The sequence below is a fragment of the Odontesthes bonariensis genome, chromosome 7 (assembly GCF_027942865.1).
Source record: "Odontesthes bonariensis isolate fOdoBon6 chromosome 7, fOdoBon6.hap1, whole genome shotgun sequence".
Classification (NCBI taxonomy): domain Eukaryota; kingdom Metazoa; phylum Chordata; class Actinopteri; order Atheriniformes; family Atherinopsidae; genus Odontesthes; species Odontesthes bonariensis.
The window spans coordinates 1395102-1413716 of record NC_134512.1 but is presented as its reverse complement, the minus strand read 5'-3'; the positions used below and the strand labels follow the sequence as shown (position 1 = coordinate 1413716).

The 18615-nt window shown below is 41.2% G+C and overlaps 1 protein-coding gene across 1 annotated transcript in view; it reads left to right on the top strand.

Moving 5' to 3' along the window:
* itga11b (integrin, alpha 11b) overlaps positions 1–18615 on the top strand; it is a 259808-nt gene that overhangs the window by 222603 nt on the left and 18590 nt on the right. The window contains exons 23-25 of the mRNA XM_075469220.1: positions 8859–8942; positions 9307–9403; positions 9790–9903. Of these exons, the coding sequence (XP_075325335.1) occupies positions 8859–8942; positions 9307–9403; positions 9790–9903 (295 nt within the window). The remainder of the gene's footprint in view (positions 1–8858; positions 8943–9306; positions 9404–9789; positions 9904–18615) is intronic.

Sequence of the window (18615 nt, the reverse complement as noted above, 5' to 3'; positions counted from 1 at the left end):
GATCAAATTTTGTTGTAAATATGACCTTGTCCAACTTTTCTTAAATGTTTTGCTGGCTTAAATTCTAAATGAAAAGATAATTCAATTCAATTCAATTCATTTTTATTTATATAGCGCCAAATACAACAAATGTCATCTCAAGGCACTTAGATAATAAAGTCCAATTCAAGCCAGTTGGAATTAAATTAATTGTAATCATAATTATTCATAAAATAATCCAATTCGTTCATATAGAGCCAATTCAAAAACAATTTCCTAGCTAAGAAAACCAACAGATTGCACTGAAAACTTTTTCTTTTTCGGTCCAATCTCCCGGCCTGAGCGTGCCTGAGGCGACTGTGGAGAGAAACGACTCCCTTTGAACAGGAAGAAACCTCTGGCAGAACCAGAACCAGGAAGGGTGGCCATCCGCCTCCACCAGCTGGGGTTTGAGAAGACAGAAAGGGAGGGGGGGGGCACTGTAACACCATTCAAAGGATATCTGTTGGAACAGGGAAACACGAGTTAATGACCACAATAATGTCACATGTACATAAAGAGAGTAAAGTGAGGAAAGGTGTGACAGATGAGGCCCCCCAGCAGTCTGGGCCTATAGCAGCTTAACTATGGGATGTTACCTGAGCCATCCCTAACTATAAGCTTTATAAAAAAGGAAAGTTTTAAGCCTGGTCTTAAAAGTGGAAAGGGTGTCTGCTTCCCGGACATTTACTGGCAGCTTATTCCACAAGAGAGGGGCCTGATAACTGAAGGCTCTGCCTCTCATTCTACTTTTAGAAACTCTGGGAACCTCAAGTAAACCTGCAGTTTGGGAACGAAGTGCTCTGTTAGGAAAATATCTTACAATGAGATCTTTAAGATATGATGGAGCTCGGTCATTAAGAGCTTTATATGTAAGGAGAAGAATCTTAAATTCTATTCTGAATTTAACAGGGAGCCAATGAAGAGAAGCTAAAACTGGAGAAATATGATCTCTCCTGTTAGTTCTCATCAGAACTCTGGCTGCAGCATTTTGGATCAACTGAAGGCTTTTCAGAGAATATGTGGGACAGCCCATTAATAAAGAATTACAGTAGTCCAATCTTGAAGTAACAAATGCATGAATTAGTTTTTCTGCATCACTCTGAGACAAGATGTTCCTGATTTTAACAATATTACGAAGATGAAAGAAGGCAGTCCTAGAAACCTGTTTTATATGCGAGTCAAATGATAAGTTCTGGTAAAAAATAACTCCAAGGTTCCTCACTGTAGAACTAGAAGCCAAGGAAATACCATCTAGAGTAACTATATAGCTAGACAATTTCTCCCTGAAACGCTCAGGTCCAAAGATAACGACTTCAGTTTTGTCTGAATTTAGAAGCAGACAGTTCTGAGTCATCCAGGTCTTTATGTCTTTAAGACATGCTTGTAGTCTGACCAACCTATTGGGTTCATCTGGTTTTATAGATAAGTACAGCTGAGTATCATCAGCATAGCAATGGAAATTTATGCCATGCTGTCTAATAATGTTACCTAATGGAAGCATGTATAAAGTGAAAAGAATCGGTCCAAGCACAGAACCCTGAGGAACTCCATGACTTACTCTGGTGTGTGAGGAAGATTCTTCATTTACAAGAACAAACTGAAATCTATCAGATAAATATGACTTAAACCAGCCTAATCCAGTTCCTTTAATCCCAATAACATGTTCAAGTCTCTGTAATAAGATACTGTGATCGACCGTATCAAATGCAGCACTGAGATCCAACAGGACAAGCACAGACACAAGTCCGCTATCAGAGGCTAAGAGGAGATCATTGGTAACTTTCAGCAGTGCAGTTTCTGTGCTATGATGCACTCTGAATCCTGACTGAAACTCTTCAAACAGATTACTTCTGTGTAAATGATCACAAAGCTGAGCTGCAACTATTTTTTCAAGAACTTTAGACATAAAAGGGAGATTGGATATAGGTCTATAATGAGCCAACACTTCTGAATCAAGAGTAGGTTTTTTAAGTAAAGGTTTAATTTCAGCAACCTTAAAAGTCTGAGGTACATATCCTGTCAACAAAGACAGATTGATCAAATCCAATATGGAAGTGTCAATTAATGGGAAAACCTCCTTGAACAGTCTGGTTGGGATTGGGTCTAAAACACAAGTTGATGGTTTAGAAGAGACTATTGCTGTTGTTAGCTCAGAGAGATCAACTGGGCAGAAGCCGTCTAAATACAAATCAGGTTCTAAAGATACTTCTAAAGCTGCTGTACTTGATGATACATCACTGATAATAGTGGGAAGGACTCCATCAATCTTCTCTCTAATAGAAACAATTTTATTGATGAAGAAGCTCATGAAATCATCACTGCTGAGAGTTAAAGGAATACCTGGCTCAGCAGAGCTCGGACTCTTAGTCAGACTGGCTACAGTGCTGAAAAGAAACCTGGGATTGTTCTTATTCTCTTCTATCAATGATGAATAATAAGCAGTTCTAGCTTTACGAAGGGCTTTCTTATACATTGTTAAACTATCTTTCCAGACTAACTGAGACTCTTCTAAATTAGAGGAACGCCACTGTCTCTCCAGCTTTCTTGCAGTCTGCTTTAAAGCACGCAGCTGTGAATTATACCAAGGAGCCAGCCTCTTCTGACTGATTACCTTCCTTTTCAGAGGGGCAACATTGTCCAGTGCTGTACGCATTGAAACTATAGTGCTGTCAACAAGAGAGTCAAGTGCTGCTGGAGTAAAGTTTAGGTAGTCGTCCTCTGTCATATCTGCACATGGCAGTGAAGAAAAGGATGATGGAATTAATTCTTTAAATCTGGTTACAGCATCCTCTGATAGACACCTTCCATAGGTAAATTTCTTCTCAGAAACTGTATAGTCAAGTAATGTAAACTCAAAGGTTATCAGAAAATGGTCAGATAAGACAGAGTTATGAGGGAACACTGTTAACTGTTCACTCTCAATGCCATAAGTCAGCACAAGATCAAGGGTGTGAATAAGGCAGTGAGTCGGTCTGTGAACACTCTGAGAAAATCCAATAGAGTCTAATATAGAATTAAAGTTCATATTCAGGCTGTCATTTTCAACATCTACATGAATATTAAAGTCACCCACTACAATGACTTTATCTGCACTCAGCACAAACTGGGATAAAAACTCTGAGAATTCAGACAGAAACTCAGAATAAGGGCCAGGTGGACGATACACAACAACAAACACAAGAGGTTTCTGAGATTTCCACTTTGCGTGGGAAAAACTGAGAATCAGAGATTCAAAAGAGCTCAAACTAATCTTGGGTCTGGGACTGATTAGTAACCCTGATCTGAAAATAGCTGCCACTCCTCCTCCTCTGCCTGTGGTTCCAGGAACGTGAACATTTAAACAGTCAGAGGGAGTTGATTCATTAATGCTAACATAATGCTAACATGATGCTAACATGATGCTAACATGATCCTCCTGCTGCAGCCAGGTTTCTGTAAGACAAAATATATCAATATGATGATCACACATCAACTCATTCACTAACAGAGACTTCGAAAGGAGAGATCTGATATTCAGCAAACCACATTTAATAGTTTGATGTTTTTGTTCAGTTAAAGTTTTTGTTTTAATTTTTTTTTGCACAAGAGGATTTGCTCCTTTTGTGTTAATTGATTGGGTGGGTAGCAGCAGGTGGGAAGCTGCAGAGAAGTGTGTAAGACTACAACTCTGCATCCTGCTCTGAGCCCTGGGTTGTCATGTTTTAGGGTGGCAAATAAATTCGTCCATATTTCTAGAAATGAGAGCTGCTCCTTCCAAAGTGGGATGGATGCCGTCTCTCCTCATCAGACCAGGTTTTCTCCAGAAAGATTGCCAGTTATCTATGTAGCCCACGTTGTTTGCTGGACACCATCTAGACAACCAGCGATTGTAGGACGACATGCGGCTAAACATGTCATCACTGGTCAGATTTGGCAGGGGTCCAGAGAAAACTACGGAGTCCCACATTGTTTTGGCAAAATTACACACCGATGCAACATTAATTTTAGTGACCTCCGATTGGCGCAACCGGGTGTCATTAACGCCGACGTGAATAACTATTTTACCGTATTTCCGTTTATCCTTAGCCAGCAGTTTTAAATAGGATTCTAGGTCGCCCGCTCTGGCCCCTGGAATGCATTTGACTATGGCCGCTGGTGTCTCTAATGCCACGTTTCTGACTATGGAGCTGCCAAATACCAGGATTTTGTCCTCAGCGGGTGTGTCGCTGAGTGGGGAAAATCTGTTTGAAGCGTGGACAGGTCGATGGTGAACAACGGGCTTGACTTTAGAGCTATGCCTCTTCCTGACAGTCACCCAGCCACGTTGTAATCCTGGCTGCTCAGGTTCTCTTAGGGGGAGGCTAATTGAGCTAGCTACGCTAGGTGGCTCCACACTGGCTAAAGGGACCTGGCTCGCTATCGGTTGATTTTCAACAGTGCAGAGCCGAGCTTCCAATTCAGATAACCTCGCCTCCAAAACTACAAAAAGACTACATTTGTTACATGTACCATTATCACTAAAGGAGGCAGAGGAGTAACTAAACATCTGACACACGGAGCAGGTGAAAGCAGGAGATAGAGGGAGAGAACTGGTAGCCATGCTATGCTAGAGAACCAGACACACCGTTAAAAAGTGAGAATAAAGATTAAAGATCTGTAGGAGTGTGTTAGAACAGAACGCTAAGCTGTAGAGTTTAACTATGCAAAATTGTGTAAGTTATAGATAGAAATAAAGTGATTATCAGTAGTCCAAGCGGAGCAAGAAATTCCACAGTACACAAGCAAGGTAACAGGAAGTGATGCAATACGTCTTACCGCAAAGCAAAGCGTCACAGCGTCACTCAGTCAGTGAGCAGCTCAATCACAATCAATCAAGGAATTTTTTTTTTAAACATATGAAAACACATTATAAATAATTGAAAACAATGGTTTTATTGGATTAAAACACAGTATTCCTCAACCACAGCCACCATTACTACTCATGGAATCGTCTCACCAAAATTCACACTTCACCGAGGCAAACGACAAGGATGTCCACTCTCTCCATCATTATTTGCAATTTTCATAGATTTGCACAGACAATACAACAGAATAACACAATCAAAGTTTCGAGCAAATATACAAAATTAGTCTATATGCAGATGATATCTTGTTACATCTAGAAGATGACTTAAACACTGGTCAAATCACCCACTCTCACTGGATGCATCGCAACAGTTCATATGAAAATTCTTCCTCAAATTACTTCTTTCAATGCTTCCAGTCATTCCAACAGAAAAACTGTTTAAATTGCTTGATATTGCCGTCTCACACTTTTATTGGAAATAAATAAATGAAATACTCTACCATACAACATATAAATCTTAAGGTAGATTGGAAGCACCAAATGTGTTCTATTATTGCCTAGCAAATCAACTACAATACTTAGTCAAATGGATAAATCAAAAAAATTTAACAAAAACTCATGGATTCCTTCCTGGATCGTGGCCTTGCCTGGGCGGAAGGGCTTGCGTGGTCTAGTGATCTCCAGAGCTATATCGTCGGGAGCTATATGCTCCTGGTAGGGTCTCCCAAGGCAAACAGGTCTAGAGTGAAGACCTAGACGAACGATCCGAAAACCCCCATGCAGAAGGAACACAGGAAGATGTGTACCCTACCCGGTGGGGTTGCCAGCACCTACCCCTGGAGCAGGGGTTCAGCTAAGGAGAAGGACAGATTCCAGTCTTGCAATCACAAGTAGTGATAGTCCTACTTCGACTATGGAGACGTTGGCGATGACTGGGTTGCCTGGAAGGGGGTGATTGGGAGGAATGGCCTGCCCAATCTAAACCCGAGCGGTTAGTTGTTGTTGGACTTCTGTGTTGGTCATAGATTGTCCGTAACAAACACCATGTTCGAAAACAAGGATGCTCATAAGTGTACCTGGTACCAGAGCTCCTTGGGTTGACGACCAATGATTGACTTTATTGTTGTTTCATCTGACCTGAAACCTTTGGTTCTGGACACTAAATTAATCTATCAAGAAAACTTTATTTATAAAGAACCATGCCTCCTGATGACATTTCCGAGTGGGAGCATGTACAAGTTAAAAGGTACGGGGCCGAGAATTGAGCCTGGGGGCACACCACATTTAATTTCATGGATCCTTGAGGAGCATGAGTCCAACCTTACATGGAATTTTCTATCTGTGAGATAAGAACTAAACCATTGGAGTGCAGTACCAGAGAGGCCAACCAGGTGTCTTAGTCTGTTTAAAAGAATCGGGTAATCTACTGTATCAAAAGCGATGCGTCGATCCAGCAGCAAAAGGACTGTAAAGCTTGTGTAAGTCCAAGTTACACCTGAGATCATTAACAATTTTCAATAGCGCAGTGTCTGTACTGTGGTTCGTCTTAAATCCAGATTGAAAGTTCTCAAAAACGGAGCAGTTATTTAAAAAAATCATTCAGCTGAAGTTTTTCTAAAATTTTACTTAAAAATGGTAAGTTGGACACTGGTCTTTAGTTGTTAAGAACATTAGGATCAAAATTGTTCTTCTTCAGAAGGGGTCTCACAACTGCCGTTTTAAGGACAGCAGGGAAAGGAGCCGTTTGAAGGGAACAATTCACAATATTCAAGAGCTCATCTTCAAAGAATCCCTAAAAACGTTTTAAAAAGTGATGTAGGAATTGGGTCACTCGGTGAAGATAGATGCTGAGCTATCAACAGATCACCATCTGGTGATGAGTTGGATCAGATGGCGGGGAAAAGACCAGACCTGGTAGATCCAAGCGTGTCGTGCGAGTGTGCTCGGAAAGGCTGGCAGAGGAACCTGTCCGGAATGATTTCAACTCCCACCTCCGTGAGAAGTTCTCTCATGTGCTGGAGGAGGTAGGGGACATGGAGCTCGAGTGGACCCTGTTCAAATCCTCCATTGTGGAAGCGGCCGCACGCAGCTATGGCCAGAGGCTTGTTGGTGCCTGTCACGGCGGCAAACCAAGAACCTGCTGGTGTACCCTAGCGGTTCAGGAAGCCGTCAGGTTGAAGAAGGAGGCCTTCAAGGCCTGGTTGGCTCAGGAGGCTCCTGATGAGTACTGTTTAGTGTCTGGGTTACCCATTCTGAGGGGGGTTTATTCCCATATGATTACTCTGACATCAAAAGTAAAGTGTAAATTCAATTCAATTCAGTTTTATTTAAATAGCGCCAAATTACAACAAATGTCATCTCAAGGCACTTCAATAATACAGTCCAATTCAAGCCAATTTGAATTCAATTCATTGTAATCATAATCCAATCAAATCCAATTAATTAAATTCAAAATAATCCAATTCATTCATACAGAGCCAATTCAAAAAGAATTTCCTAGCTAAGGAAACCAACAGATTGCACTGAAACTTGTCTTCAGTCCAATCTCCCGTCCTGAGCGTGCCTGAGGCGACTGTGGAGAGAAACCACTCCCTTTGAACAGGAAGAAACCTCTGGCAGAACCAGAACCAGGAAGGGTGGCCATCCGCCTCCACCAGCTGGGGTTTGAGAAGACAGAAAGAGAGGGGACAACAAACACTGTAACACCATTCAAAGGATTCCTGTTGGAACAGGGAAACACGAGTTAATGACCACAATAATGTCACATGTACATAGTATCATTTGAGAAATCAAACGGGTAAAAAAGAGATCAAAGTGAGGAAAGGTGTGACATAAGAGGCCCCCCAGCAGTCTGGGCCTATAGCAGCTTAACTATGGGATGTTTCAGGATCACCTGAGCCATCCCTAACTATAAGCTTTATCAAAAAGGAAAGTTTTAAGCCTGGTCTTAAAAGTGGAAAGGGTGTCTGCTTCCTGAAGCCAAACTGGCAGCTGGTTCCACAGAGAGGGGCCTGATAACTGAAGGCTCTGCCTCCCAAACTGGCAGCTGGTTCCACAGAGAGGGGCCTGATAACTGAAGGCTCTGCCTCCCAAACTGGCAGCTGGTTCCACAGAGAGGGGCCTGATAACTGAAGGCTCTGCCTCCCAAACTGGCAGCTGGTTCCACAGAGAGGGGCCTGATAACTGAAGGCTCTGCCTCCCATTCTACTTTTAGGAACTCTGGGAACCTCAAGTAAACCTGCAGTTTGGGAGCGAAGTGCTCTGTTAGGAAAATATCTTACAATGAGATCTTTAAGATATGGTTTGGTGGAGAACTTCCTCTTTTCTCTCTTGAAAGCCATGCTCTAATGTTTGGTGAAGCATATTACTTACTGTATCTTATTGAAATTTGTGGACATAATCCAGCCTGAGCAATCTGTACCACCAGTTTAAGTATGCAATGCAAGTAGTTTGCATATGTTATGCCACATAGATTTTTATACTTTTGTCATTAAGTGATAGATAAATAGATCAAATAAATAATCTTATTATATTTGCCCCAAAGAAATGAAAAGAGAAATGCAAAGAAACATTGTTCTGCAGATTTTTTTTCTCATTGCAGACATTAAAGGGTACCTTCTGCTTCTCAAGTGTACCTTGAGACAATTTGTTTGGTAGTCTCGAGTGCCTCAGAAATGGACTTGCTGTGCAAAAAGGCAGTAGTGATAGCTGTAGCAAACCCACGCAAAAGCAAGTAACAACAGCCAGTTCTAAACAAGAACAGTTCTGCCATCACTTTTATTACAGAGCAACTAGCATCTCTTCTTATATGCTTATTATTCAGGGTATGTAATTTGATTTGATTTTATTCATTCATTTATCTATTTATTTAGCCATACCACTGCAATCCTCTTTTCACAATTTTTCCCTATATTGTAATGACAGATTCATAACATTTTAATGTTAGGACTTATTTTTATTTGTTAAAGTTTAACAGTGTCAGTTTAAGTGTGTATATTTCTGTGTGAATCAGTGAGGGCATGGAGAGATACCCAGATGACAACACCAATGACATCTTCCTTCCTTTGAAATATCAAACTGATCTTCTGTTCACCAGGTGGGTGATACGCAAAGATTTGAAGATAGTTTTTTTTTTATTTAAAAGTTAGTACACATAACAAGCCTGACAAATCAATTACCTCTTAAACATCCAATCAGCAATAATGTATTTGAAATAATATTTATAGTGACAGTGATAAAATATTGTCATAGATTTACAAGCTGGATTTTCCAAAACATGTTCATTTAAGAGATGTATATCACTGCTTCTGTATGAGAGACTTCTTATTCACTCTGGTAGCAAAATAAGTGCTAGTGATCAACAGTTATTTTATGTTGTACCCTCTGCGATATTTTTAAGTATGGAAGAATGTTTTACTGCAAAAGTTGAACTCTTCTTCTTACTCTCCCTCTCCTGACAGAGATCCTAACCCTCCTCGTTTTGAAATCAGATCTTACTCCACCCAATCCTGGGACCAACCAGACAGCAAATTCCCCACCTTCAACCTCACTTATAATGCAAGTTAAAGAAACTAATTGATTAACCCACCAAGTTCAGAAGATTTGAAAGAATATTCAGTATTGTTAACAAATAAGGCATACAGACTGATGGTAAACATACATTTTAGTGTAAAGAAAGGGAAGATAACTTTTGTGCATATCACACAAGAATTGTCAACAAATTTCTCTGATGGTAGTGTTGTAACTTTTCTAGTTAGGTTTGTATTGTTAATACAAAAAGTTTGGATGTGTATTAAAGAAAAAATTACCAGAATTGATTGCAGGAATATGGTAGGAATAGACAGCACTGAACATACTTTGCATCTACAGTAAAAGTTTTATTGTGTTATTGTCTGAGCTGTCTGAATATCTTATAATATTAACATATTGTTCTTTGTGTGTAGATTCGAAACCTGGGCATCTTCTCAGTACGAGACATCCTGTTCAGTGTTGATATCTGGGCTGTGACCAGGCAGGGGAATCAGTTGGTGGATATTACAGACTATAGCATTGATGAGGTAACAGGAAATATTTCATTTTTATCAAGGTTTATTTTAAAAAGTGGAAAAATAAGCCCTAAACAGTAAACACATAAATTATATTCCAAGCATTGGGTGGTAAGAAATACAAAGCTTTAAAGGAATATGTGCTAATACCTAAAAAAATAAAACCTTAACAAGCATCTACCAAGCTACCAAGAGGCAAAGTAAGTATTTGATACTGCCACCATTAGAGATAAACTGCCAACTACAAGGAGACTGTCTGCTTATGTGGTTAGAAACATAAACACAACATGAAAACTATTTAAGGGGGACATACTTAAAAAAACCTTCTTTCTTGAGAGAACACATAACTGGGTGTCTGAAGTCACTTCCAACTGAAAAACGTTTAAAAAAAACATGCATTTTGTCATCCATTCAGATTTTCAATGTAAAATTACATCACTTATCAAGCTCACCTAATCCTTTTTGTTTTAGCCCCAACCTCTGAGATCAGACCTTATTTTCATATTCTCATTCAAACTGCTAGAACGATGATGCCAGCTTTTCACCTAAATGTTCTGTTGTTATGGAGACCATGCATCTCACATCATCCCCAGCCTCAGAGGATATCCCATTGGATAAACTTGACATTTGATCGTAACTCCAGCAATAGTTTGTAAAAGATACTGTGTACAGCTACCATTTTCACCAGACTGTTTACCAACTTGGACAAGTTTATTCCTGAATTGGTTCAGAAATTGTGCCTCAAGTAAGTGTAGGTAAATTTGTCACGACATCTCCTGTCTCTTGGTTAACTGAGTCAAACTGGCATGCAGGTTCAAACTCTGGCCTTGAAAGTTCTAAAAAGTATTCTGTTATGTCAGTGGTTATAAAAAGAGGAGTCCAAAGTTATCTTCTGTAGACCACAAAGTTTAAGCAGGTTGCATTATTTAGCCAACATCAAACTATAGGCCAAACATGCAGTGAGATTGCTCCAGAGCAATCTGTCCATTGTCTTGGGGCTTCACCTTTTATTTATTAAGTGGCCACTCCTAATCACTGCTCTTTCAATGTTTAATTTAATTTTTTTTCTCTTTGTCCAATGCACCATTATGACCTAATATCCTAAACTATGTGTATTCTTCCATCCTTCCTATTTTTTTTAAAACCATGAGCTAATACCAGGTGTGCCCATCTTTCTATCCTTCCCCATTCTCCTGAGTGTGTCTTTAAAGGTTGTCCACCCTCCTTTCTTCATATTTCATACCTACAACCCTAAAACTAAAGGCAAAGAGGCACAACAGGAGGTGGAGGTACAAACCTTTTCTGCCCTTGGTGATCATGGGAAACACCAACTCACTGCCAAATAAGTGTGATGAGTTAGAGGCGCTTGTGCGGAACCAACGGCTGTATAAGGAGAGCAGTTTTATCTGTCTGTCTGAGTCCTGGCTGAACCACAACACACCAGACTCATGTGTGGACATACCCGGCTTCACAGCCGTACGAGCGGATCGAGACCTGAGTACGAGCGGCGGTAAGCGGAAAGGAGGGGGTGTTATACTGTTCTTTAATCAGAGATGGGTAAACCCCTCCTGCCATCATCGCGCCTTCCTATATGAATCTTCTGCTAATCTAACCCTGACCAGAGGGTGGAATAACATATAAAAGCAGTAAACTTTATAAGAAGTAAATGTTCCAATCTGAAACACAGTTGTGAAAGAGACGTAACTGAACTAAAAAAAGGAAGCAGTGCTGCATTTTTCCAAGAAACTCTACCTCTCTAACAGCTATTAAAGCTAAACGAAATATTTCAGTGCCACTTTGATTGGTGTAAATTGTACAGACTGTCCTGCAAAATATGAAGTGAAGTATACATCTCTGTTTCTATAATAGACTTAAAACCAATGTTCCCTCTAAGCTGCGCGCCTGCGCAATCGTGCACTGCTCGCACATTGTCAGCGCACAAGAAATTAATAAACGTATTAATTAATATCTAATACTAGACCTAATGTTTTTCTGTACCATTTTTCAATATAACGCAGTGAGTGACAGGTGTTCAGCCAATGATACGATACGGTTCACTTACGCTCTGCAGCCAATCATAGCATTAATAGTGCTTTCATATGTGCCCTGCCCATACGCGCCGTGCAGGTTAGCTAGCTAACAACTGTGCGGCGGAGTTACGAGACACAACCCTTTATCATGGCGAAACGAACGGGCAGCGCCAGCGTCACATCCACTCACCAAGCCGAAGTTAAAAAGAAATGCGGTTCTTTTAGGATGGAATGGCTGTCTGAGTATGTGCAAATAGAAGAACAAGCGGTGAAACTGGGTGAGATTTTTCTTTTTCAAGTAAGAAAGGTCTACTCTGCAAAACATGCAGGCTGCAAGCCAGGGCCGTCACTAGGTTTGAGAGACAGGGGTGGCTCAGCCTCCACAGGAAAGATATTGCGCGCGCCTTTTCAGTGCACCTGCTAAGGCTTTGTCTATCAATTCGTTATTTTAAGAGCATCATACCTTGGGGAAACACTTCCCACCATTTCTATTCTATTTAAAAATAGCTTTCTTTATTTAATTGCTCGCTAATACTACTTCACCAGCTAAACTACACCACCTATAATGTGCTAAATTACAAAGAATAAACAATGGTAGGTGCCATGCATTGCTGCGTAAACGGAAGAGGGCAGGTGGTTCTCATTTTACAGAAGACTGTTCTCTAACCACCAGACTCACCAACATCTTCATAAACCAGGCCATCAGCATGGTGAACTCCCCCCGCCCCTCTTTCACCTTTCCCATCTCCCCCCAACATCATCGCAAAGAAGGATATCCTGAAAAAAGTTTTAATGCAAATAACAAAGGAAGCATTATTAAGTACAATGTATTAATCAAAACACAAATCAACAGTATATGAAACTTACAACTTATAACTATAGTCAACCCAAGGAAGCACTACCGCAGCATGCGGTGCTGCACTAGCAGACTGGGAGCTTCTTTCCACAAGCCATCAGACTCACAAACACTGAAAAAACATATTACATATCCTTACATATTACATATCCTTACATATTACATATCCTTACATATTACATATCCTTACATATTGTATCTACAATACTGAACATAACCTATGACCACTGATTGTACTTTCTGATGCTGTGTGTGTGTGTGTATTTATTGTCTAGTATGTAAATTACTCCCCCCATCAACCTGGCGGGTCAGGAGACTGGTCATACGCAATTTCAAACTTGAACTACAACAACTTCAACAACTTAAGCTTAACTTCCTGTTTACTTTGTTGGAGGAATAATCAACGAGTGTCTTCTCTGTCTCTTAGTGGCAAAACGGTCAATTATTTTGCCGTCATTGACCTGACTGACTATGCCATTTTCAATGGCCATGACTGCAAGGTTATGAAGCCTTTTTTGCCCCATTGTTTTACGCAGCCAAGTGTGCAGTCGGCGCAGAGCACTAAAGGACCTCTCACATGAGCAGCTACTTACAGGCACAGTCAGAGCAACTTGGAGGACTTCTTTCAGTGAGGGGAACATGTCTGCGCTAAGAGATTGTGGACAGCTAGCATATCTTGGGGTGTATACCCAGCATCTGCTTTGCGAGCAAGAAAGTTTCTGGCAACAAGGACCTCCTCTGTTTTCAAGACAATGTTATAGTGCCCAGCAAGCTCTTTCAAATTCACTTCATTCAAGAAGTTGTCAGATTTAGGGCTGCATGCCTGTATTCCTTTAAGGAGCCCTGCATCTACACTGGCAAACCTTTGTTCAAGTTCACCAACCATCCTATCCAAACAGGGGAAAAGCAAATCTCTTTTAAAGACCTCAGAGTTCACTAATTCAGTGCGCAATCCAACAGTTGTGTCACACACAAAATCTTCCATCCTTCTCTGTTTCTGCCTTTTCTTGGCATGTGGTTCTGGAATGTCATGTGTGAGGCACAGAGCCTTGGTTCTCTCGAACATTTCTGTTGCAAATGCATCAGTGCGTTTACCTTTAAGAGTGTCGCACACAGCATCTTTTCCAATCAGTGCTTCAGCCAGGTCTAATGTCTCCTTCTGAAGGAGTTTGTGGAGGCCTTCAGTGATGGACAGAAGTGTCTGAAACATCAGCAAAGCATAGATAGTCGAGAACCTTGCTAGCTTTGCTTTGATACCGGTGGCCATGGGAGACCCGGTGGCTGACAGGCACTCAAATATGGCAGATAAGGTCTCAAGCACAGCATTGATCGACTGAAGCCGACATGCCCAACGAGTGTTGGAAAGTTGGACTAGTTCCACTGCCAAACCAAGCTTCAGCTGAGCATGTTTGAATGTGTGGTGATGTACAAGGGAGGTGGTGAAAAAAGAGTAAAGAGACTCCAACAAATCAAACAGCTCCACAGCCTCTGAAACAGCCCTGCAGGTGTGGCACAACACTAGATTGAGCTGATGTGCATAGCAGTGTATATAGATAGCCTCAGGATGAAGCCCTCTAAATCGTGCCTGCACGCCTCCCGTGGGTCCACTCATGACGGCGGCACCGTCATATGTCTGCGCCACACACTTCACATCAGCAATGCCATTGGTTTGGAGCTGCTCTTGTAGCTTGTCTGCAATAGACTGTGCATCAAATGACATCAGCTCTGCAAGTGCCAGAAAATGCTCCTTTACCTCCCCCTCTGACACATATCTAACACAAACAGCCAGCTGCTCTGACCGACCATCTCTTGCCTCATCCGCCATGATGGCATACATTTTAGAGCGTGTGATCTCAGACACAATGACACTTGTCACTTCCTGAGCACAACACTCAATCATCTCATTCTGAGAGACTGGTGAGATGTATGTGGAATTTGATGGAGGAATATGGTTTTGCAAGAATGGATCAAACTTCCTAAGAAGACCCATGCAAGCCAGAAAGTTGCCTCTGTTTGTGCTCTCAAAACTTTCATCATCCCCACGAAAGGGTAGTCCCTGGGCCCCTAACATTGAGGTGACAGCAACAATTCTCTTCAGATACTCCCTTCTAGCCGCTATCTCATTTGGCTCTGCAGACATCATCATTTGCACCACATCTCCCTGCTGGGTAGTTGCCTGGTACCCCCTCCATGCAACAACACTGTCCTTATGGGACTGTGCCAAGTCATGTTTACTGAAGACGGCCAAAGCTTTTTTCCAATGTCTGCAACCACTGCTAACCAAAGCGTCATGTTTAATGTTTTTTCCAAACACTCTACATGGGAAGCAGAATACAGCATTCCGGCTAACTGAATACTCTAACCAATGGTACTTAGCAAACCAGCTGTGGTTAAATGCCCTTTTCTGTGCACCAAAGCTGTCCTGTGGATAGCTATTCAGCTTCACCTGTCTGGGACCTGTGTCTTTATCACCTAAATCAGAAAGGGGAGCAGCAGCTTCTTGATCATTTTCTTCCTCGTTGCCTGCTTGTTCACCTTCTGCCTCTCTCTCAGATTCCTCTCTGTCTCCCTGCAGATCTATTTGCTCGACCTCCTCTGAATCTGGACTCCCTTCCTCACTCTCGTCCACAGTCTTTCTTTCTGCCCCACCCTTCATGGAGTTCAAAAACAAAAACATGGTTAAACCCTGAAGTTAATTTTATATCTGATCATATCAATATAATGTATGCCGTCGTATTTTTCCGAAACTACAGCATAGGGAAGGGAAGTAAGTATATGGCTGTTAAATTAAATGATGTTCTAATAATTAAGTTCATATTTTGTTGGCATAGGTCAATTTCCACATCTGTGTAAAATTGGCCAGAATAAGGTCAAGACACTCTAAGAGGAAAAACGCCTAAGTTGAGTTTGGGATACATTGCACCAAGGGCGAAACCATAGTGTAAATATTTAAAGTGAATTTTGTACAATTTTCATATAGGTCTATTGATAAAGATGTGCTTGTCTAGAACATAGTTTTAAGCAATGCAGTATAATGACCAAAACGTGAGCAAGTATGCAGACATTCAACTTTATTTGCACATATGCACTAGGCCATGGCTGCCACTCTCATGACTAACATTATCCATTAACCTCACCTGTGAATTTCCAGCCTCTGTCTCTGCTTGTCTTCCTCCCTCTCCAACTGTGGGTTCTCCTCCACTACCACCCCCATCCTCTCCCTCAGCCTCTGCTCCTCTATCTCTTCCTGCCTCTTTTCCTCTACCTCCTCTGTCCTCACCTCCAGCCTCTCTGCTGTCCGTCACCTTAGTAAAATATGTTGATGCATGGCATACAAACAGATTAGGGATAGAATTTCATGCTAAGTTAAGTTAGGTTACCCTAGGCAACTTATTCTTTGGTGTGACAAATAACAGTAGTAGCATTAATTGATTGTATTTAAATGCAAGAATATTTCTAAAGGGAAAACAACAACAACAAAACTCTGGCTAGCAGAAAGGCCAAATGGCTAGTGACGCGGGAAAACCTCTAGCCACAGTGACCGGTGGGCAAAAAAGTTAACGTCAAGTCTGGCTTCAGATACTGAGATGCTGAACACGATTTAATAAACTACTATGGCTCTTAAAACAAAAAAACAAAAAAAAACAAACAAAAAAGTAAATGGTAACTTAGTGGCCACAACGTTCTGAAACTTTAACTTGAGGAATGAGTTGCACAATGCTGTGGCCAATTTACATCGTTGTTTGTTGCTCTTTACTGACCTCCATCGAGACCTCATCCTCTCCTCCTTCTCTCCTATCCTCCTCCTCTGCTGTGCCCTCTTGATCCTTACTTGGTTCTACTTTCTTAAAAAATCTTCGTATATCCATCTTGCCAACGAAGAGACAGACAGTTTATACTTCCATGCCAAAACTAATGCTAGTACAACATCGTGTTGTCCCGCTAAGTTTGTTCACCATGGTAACGTACGTGCCTAATTTATTGTTGAAATGGACAAGCTACAATATTGTCTTTCCTGTCAACGTCCCTGCTGCAAGCTCTCACATACTGTATAACATATACTACACATCTCATGAACAACAAGATTTTTGTCTTTTTCATTTTAAGTAGGCCAAATCACTTATATTAAAAGTAAACTAATGAAAATTGCTGCTGTGATTTGATTCTTTTAATAAGCCGTGTAACTTGCTATGATCCAAGGTTTTGAACAGGTGTGATACTGGTGTGTGGCCACAGCGGGCACACCTGATGCTGCTCACAGTGGTCCTCAGTGTGCTCAAAGAGCTTGTGTGTATGCCCAGACACATGAAACATTAGAGGGAACATTGCTTAAAACAATGTTTATAGCTAAAAAATAGACTTATGAGCCTTTCTTGTGCCAAATGGAATGTGTTAAAACTAGGGCTGTGACTCAATTAAAATTTTTAATCGCGTTAACTACAGGCTTTGAAATTAATTAATCGAAATTAATCGCATTTTAATCGCATATACTTTATCCTTTAGAAAATTAACATTTTCAACAATATTTCAACAAACACAGAACATATCCCTATTTGAAATCTGAATGTAGCATGCATGAAAACACAGTATATAGAATCTTGGATGTTAAGCTGCGTTGGGCCCCCGTTAGCTTCCACGCTAGCTGCTACATGTTTAGTGTTGAGGTGATATTTGAGGCTTGATCAGCGGCGGCACCAGCGATTTTTCGTTGGGGTTGCTATGCAGTTGCTGCATGAATGTGAGGGGTTGCTAGTCAAAACAGCACACTCCCCCCCCCCCCCCCCCCCCGCATCAACACAACAACGTTACTGACCCATTACTCCACCGTCTGCATGCAGCCTTGCATAGTGTAATGTAGCCTTGCATACTGTAAACTTTAAGTTATCAGCGGAGCTTACTGCTCACAAGCAGACAGATGTCGCACTGTGCGTTGTGGTGGAACAGCTGCATAGAAGGTCCAGGGGCAAGACAGCCCCAGCCCGTGTACGCAACCACACACGCACACACAGGCATACCTGTCCATCTCATTCATTCATAGCCCGTTCACTAAGGATAAAATAGCCAATCCACAAAGGCTACTTTGCCCACTGTGTTCCTCAAATAAGTTTTGATCAACTTCATCTTGGAAAAAAAGAGCTGGGAGTGAATGAGCTACAGTGCTGACTTTCTATTTCATCTCATCTGACGCACAACAGTTGTAGGCGACAACTTTCAAGAGATAGTTCTACCCGGCGGGCTTCCAACAGTAGCCTCGTACAGTGCTAAATCACACAGGCACAACATTACGTTCAAACTTGTTGCTCACACCAGTCTGTCCGCTGCCACAGCGGACACATAGCCGACTCAAGCCAATCTACTCGCATCACATTATGGCAGAGGAAGCACGCTGGCAACCTAACATAAAGTAAAAAGTGTGTCCTTTATTTTCAAAAGATGGTGCTAACTGCACTGACACTAGGCTACTTAGCAAGTAGCTCTAGATAGACTGCAAGCACCTAGAGTCGACTAACAAACCAAGTCACAAGAAGACTATTTGATAATAGTGTTTCGGCGAGCACATGAAAAACAACTGGGATTTCCTACCTTATTTGTGTTACTTGAAGAAGGACATTCTCAAAATCGCCATATTCCAGTTAGAATCGCCAAATATCCATTTAGAATTGCAGTTTAGCTATGTTATGAGTGAATGGGTGCTAAAATGAGAGGAAAACTGTAACATATGACTATTCAAAAACGAATTAAACAGAATACAATTAAATAGGGTTTCTATTTATCTCATAAATCTGCTTTATAGAAATATTATTTTAGACCTCCGATTTCCCCAGGTAATTTAGAACA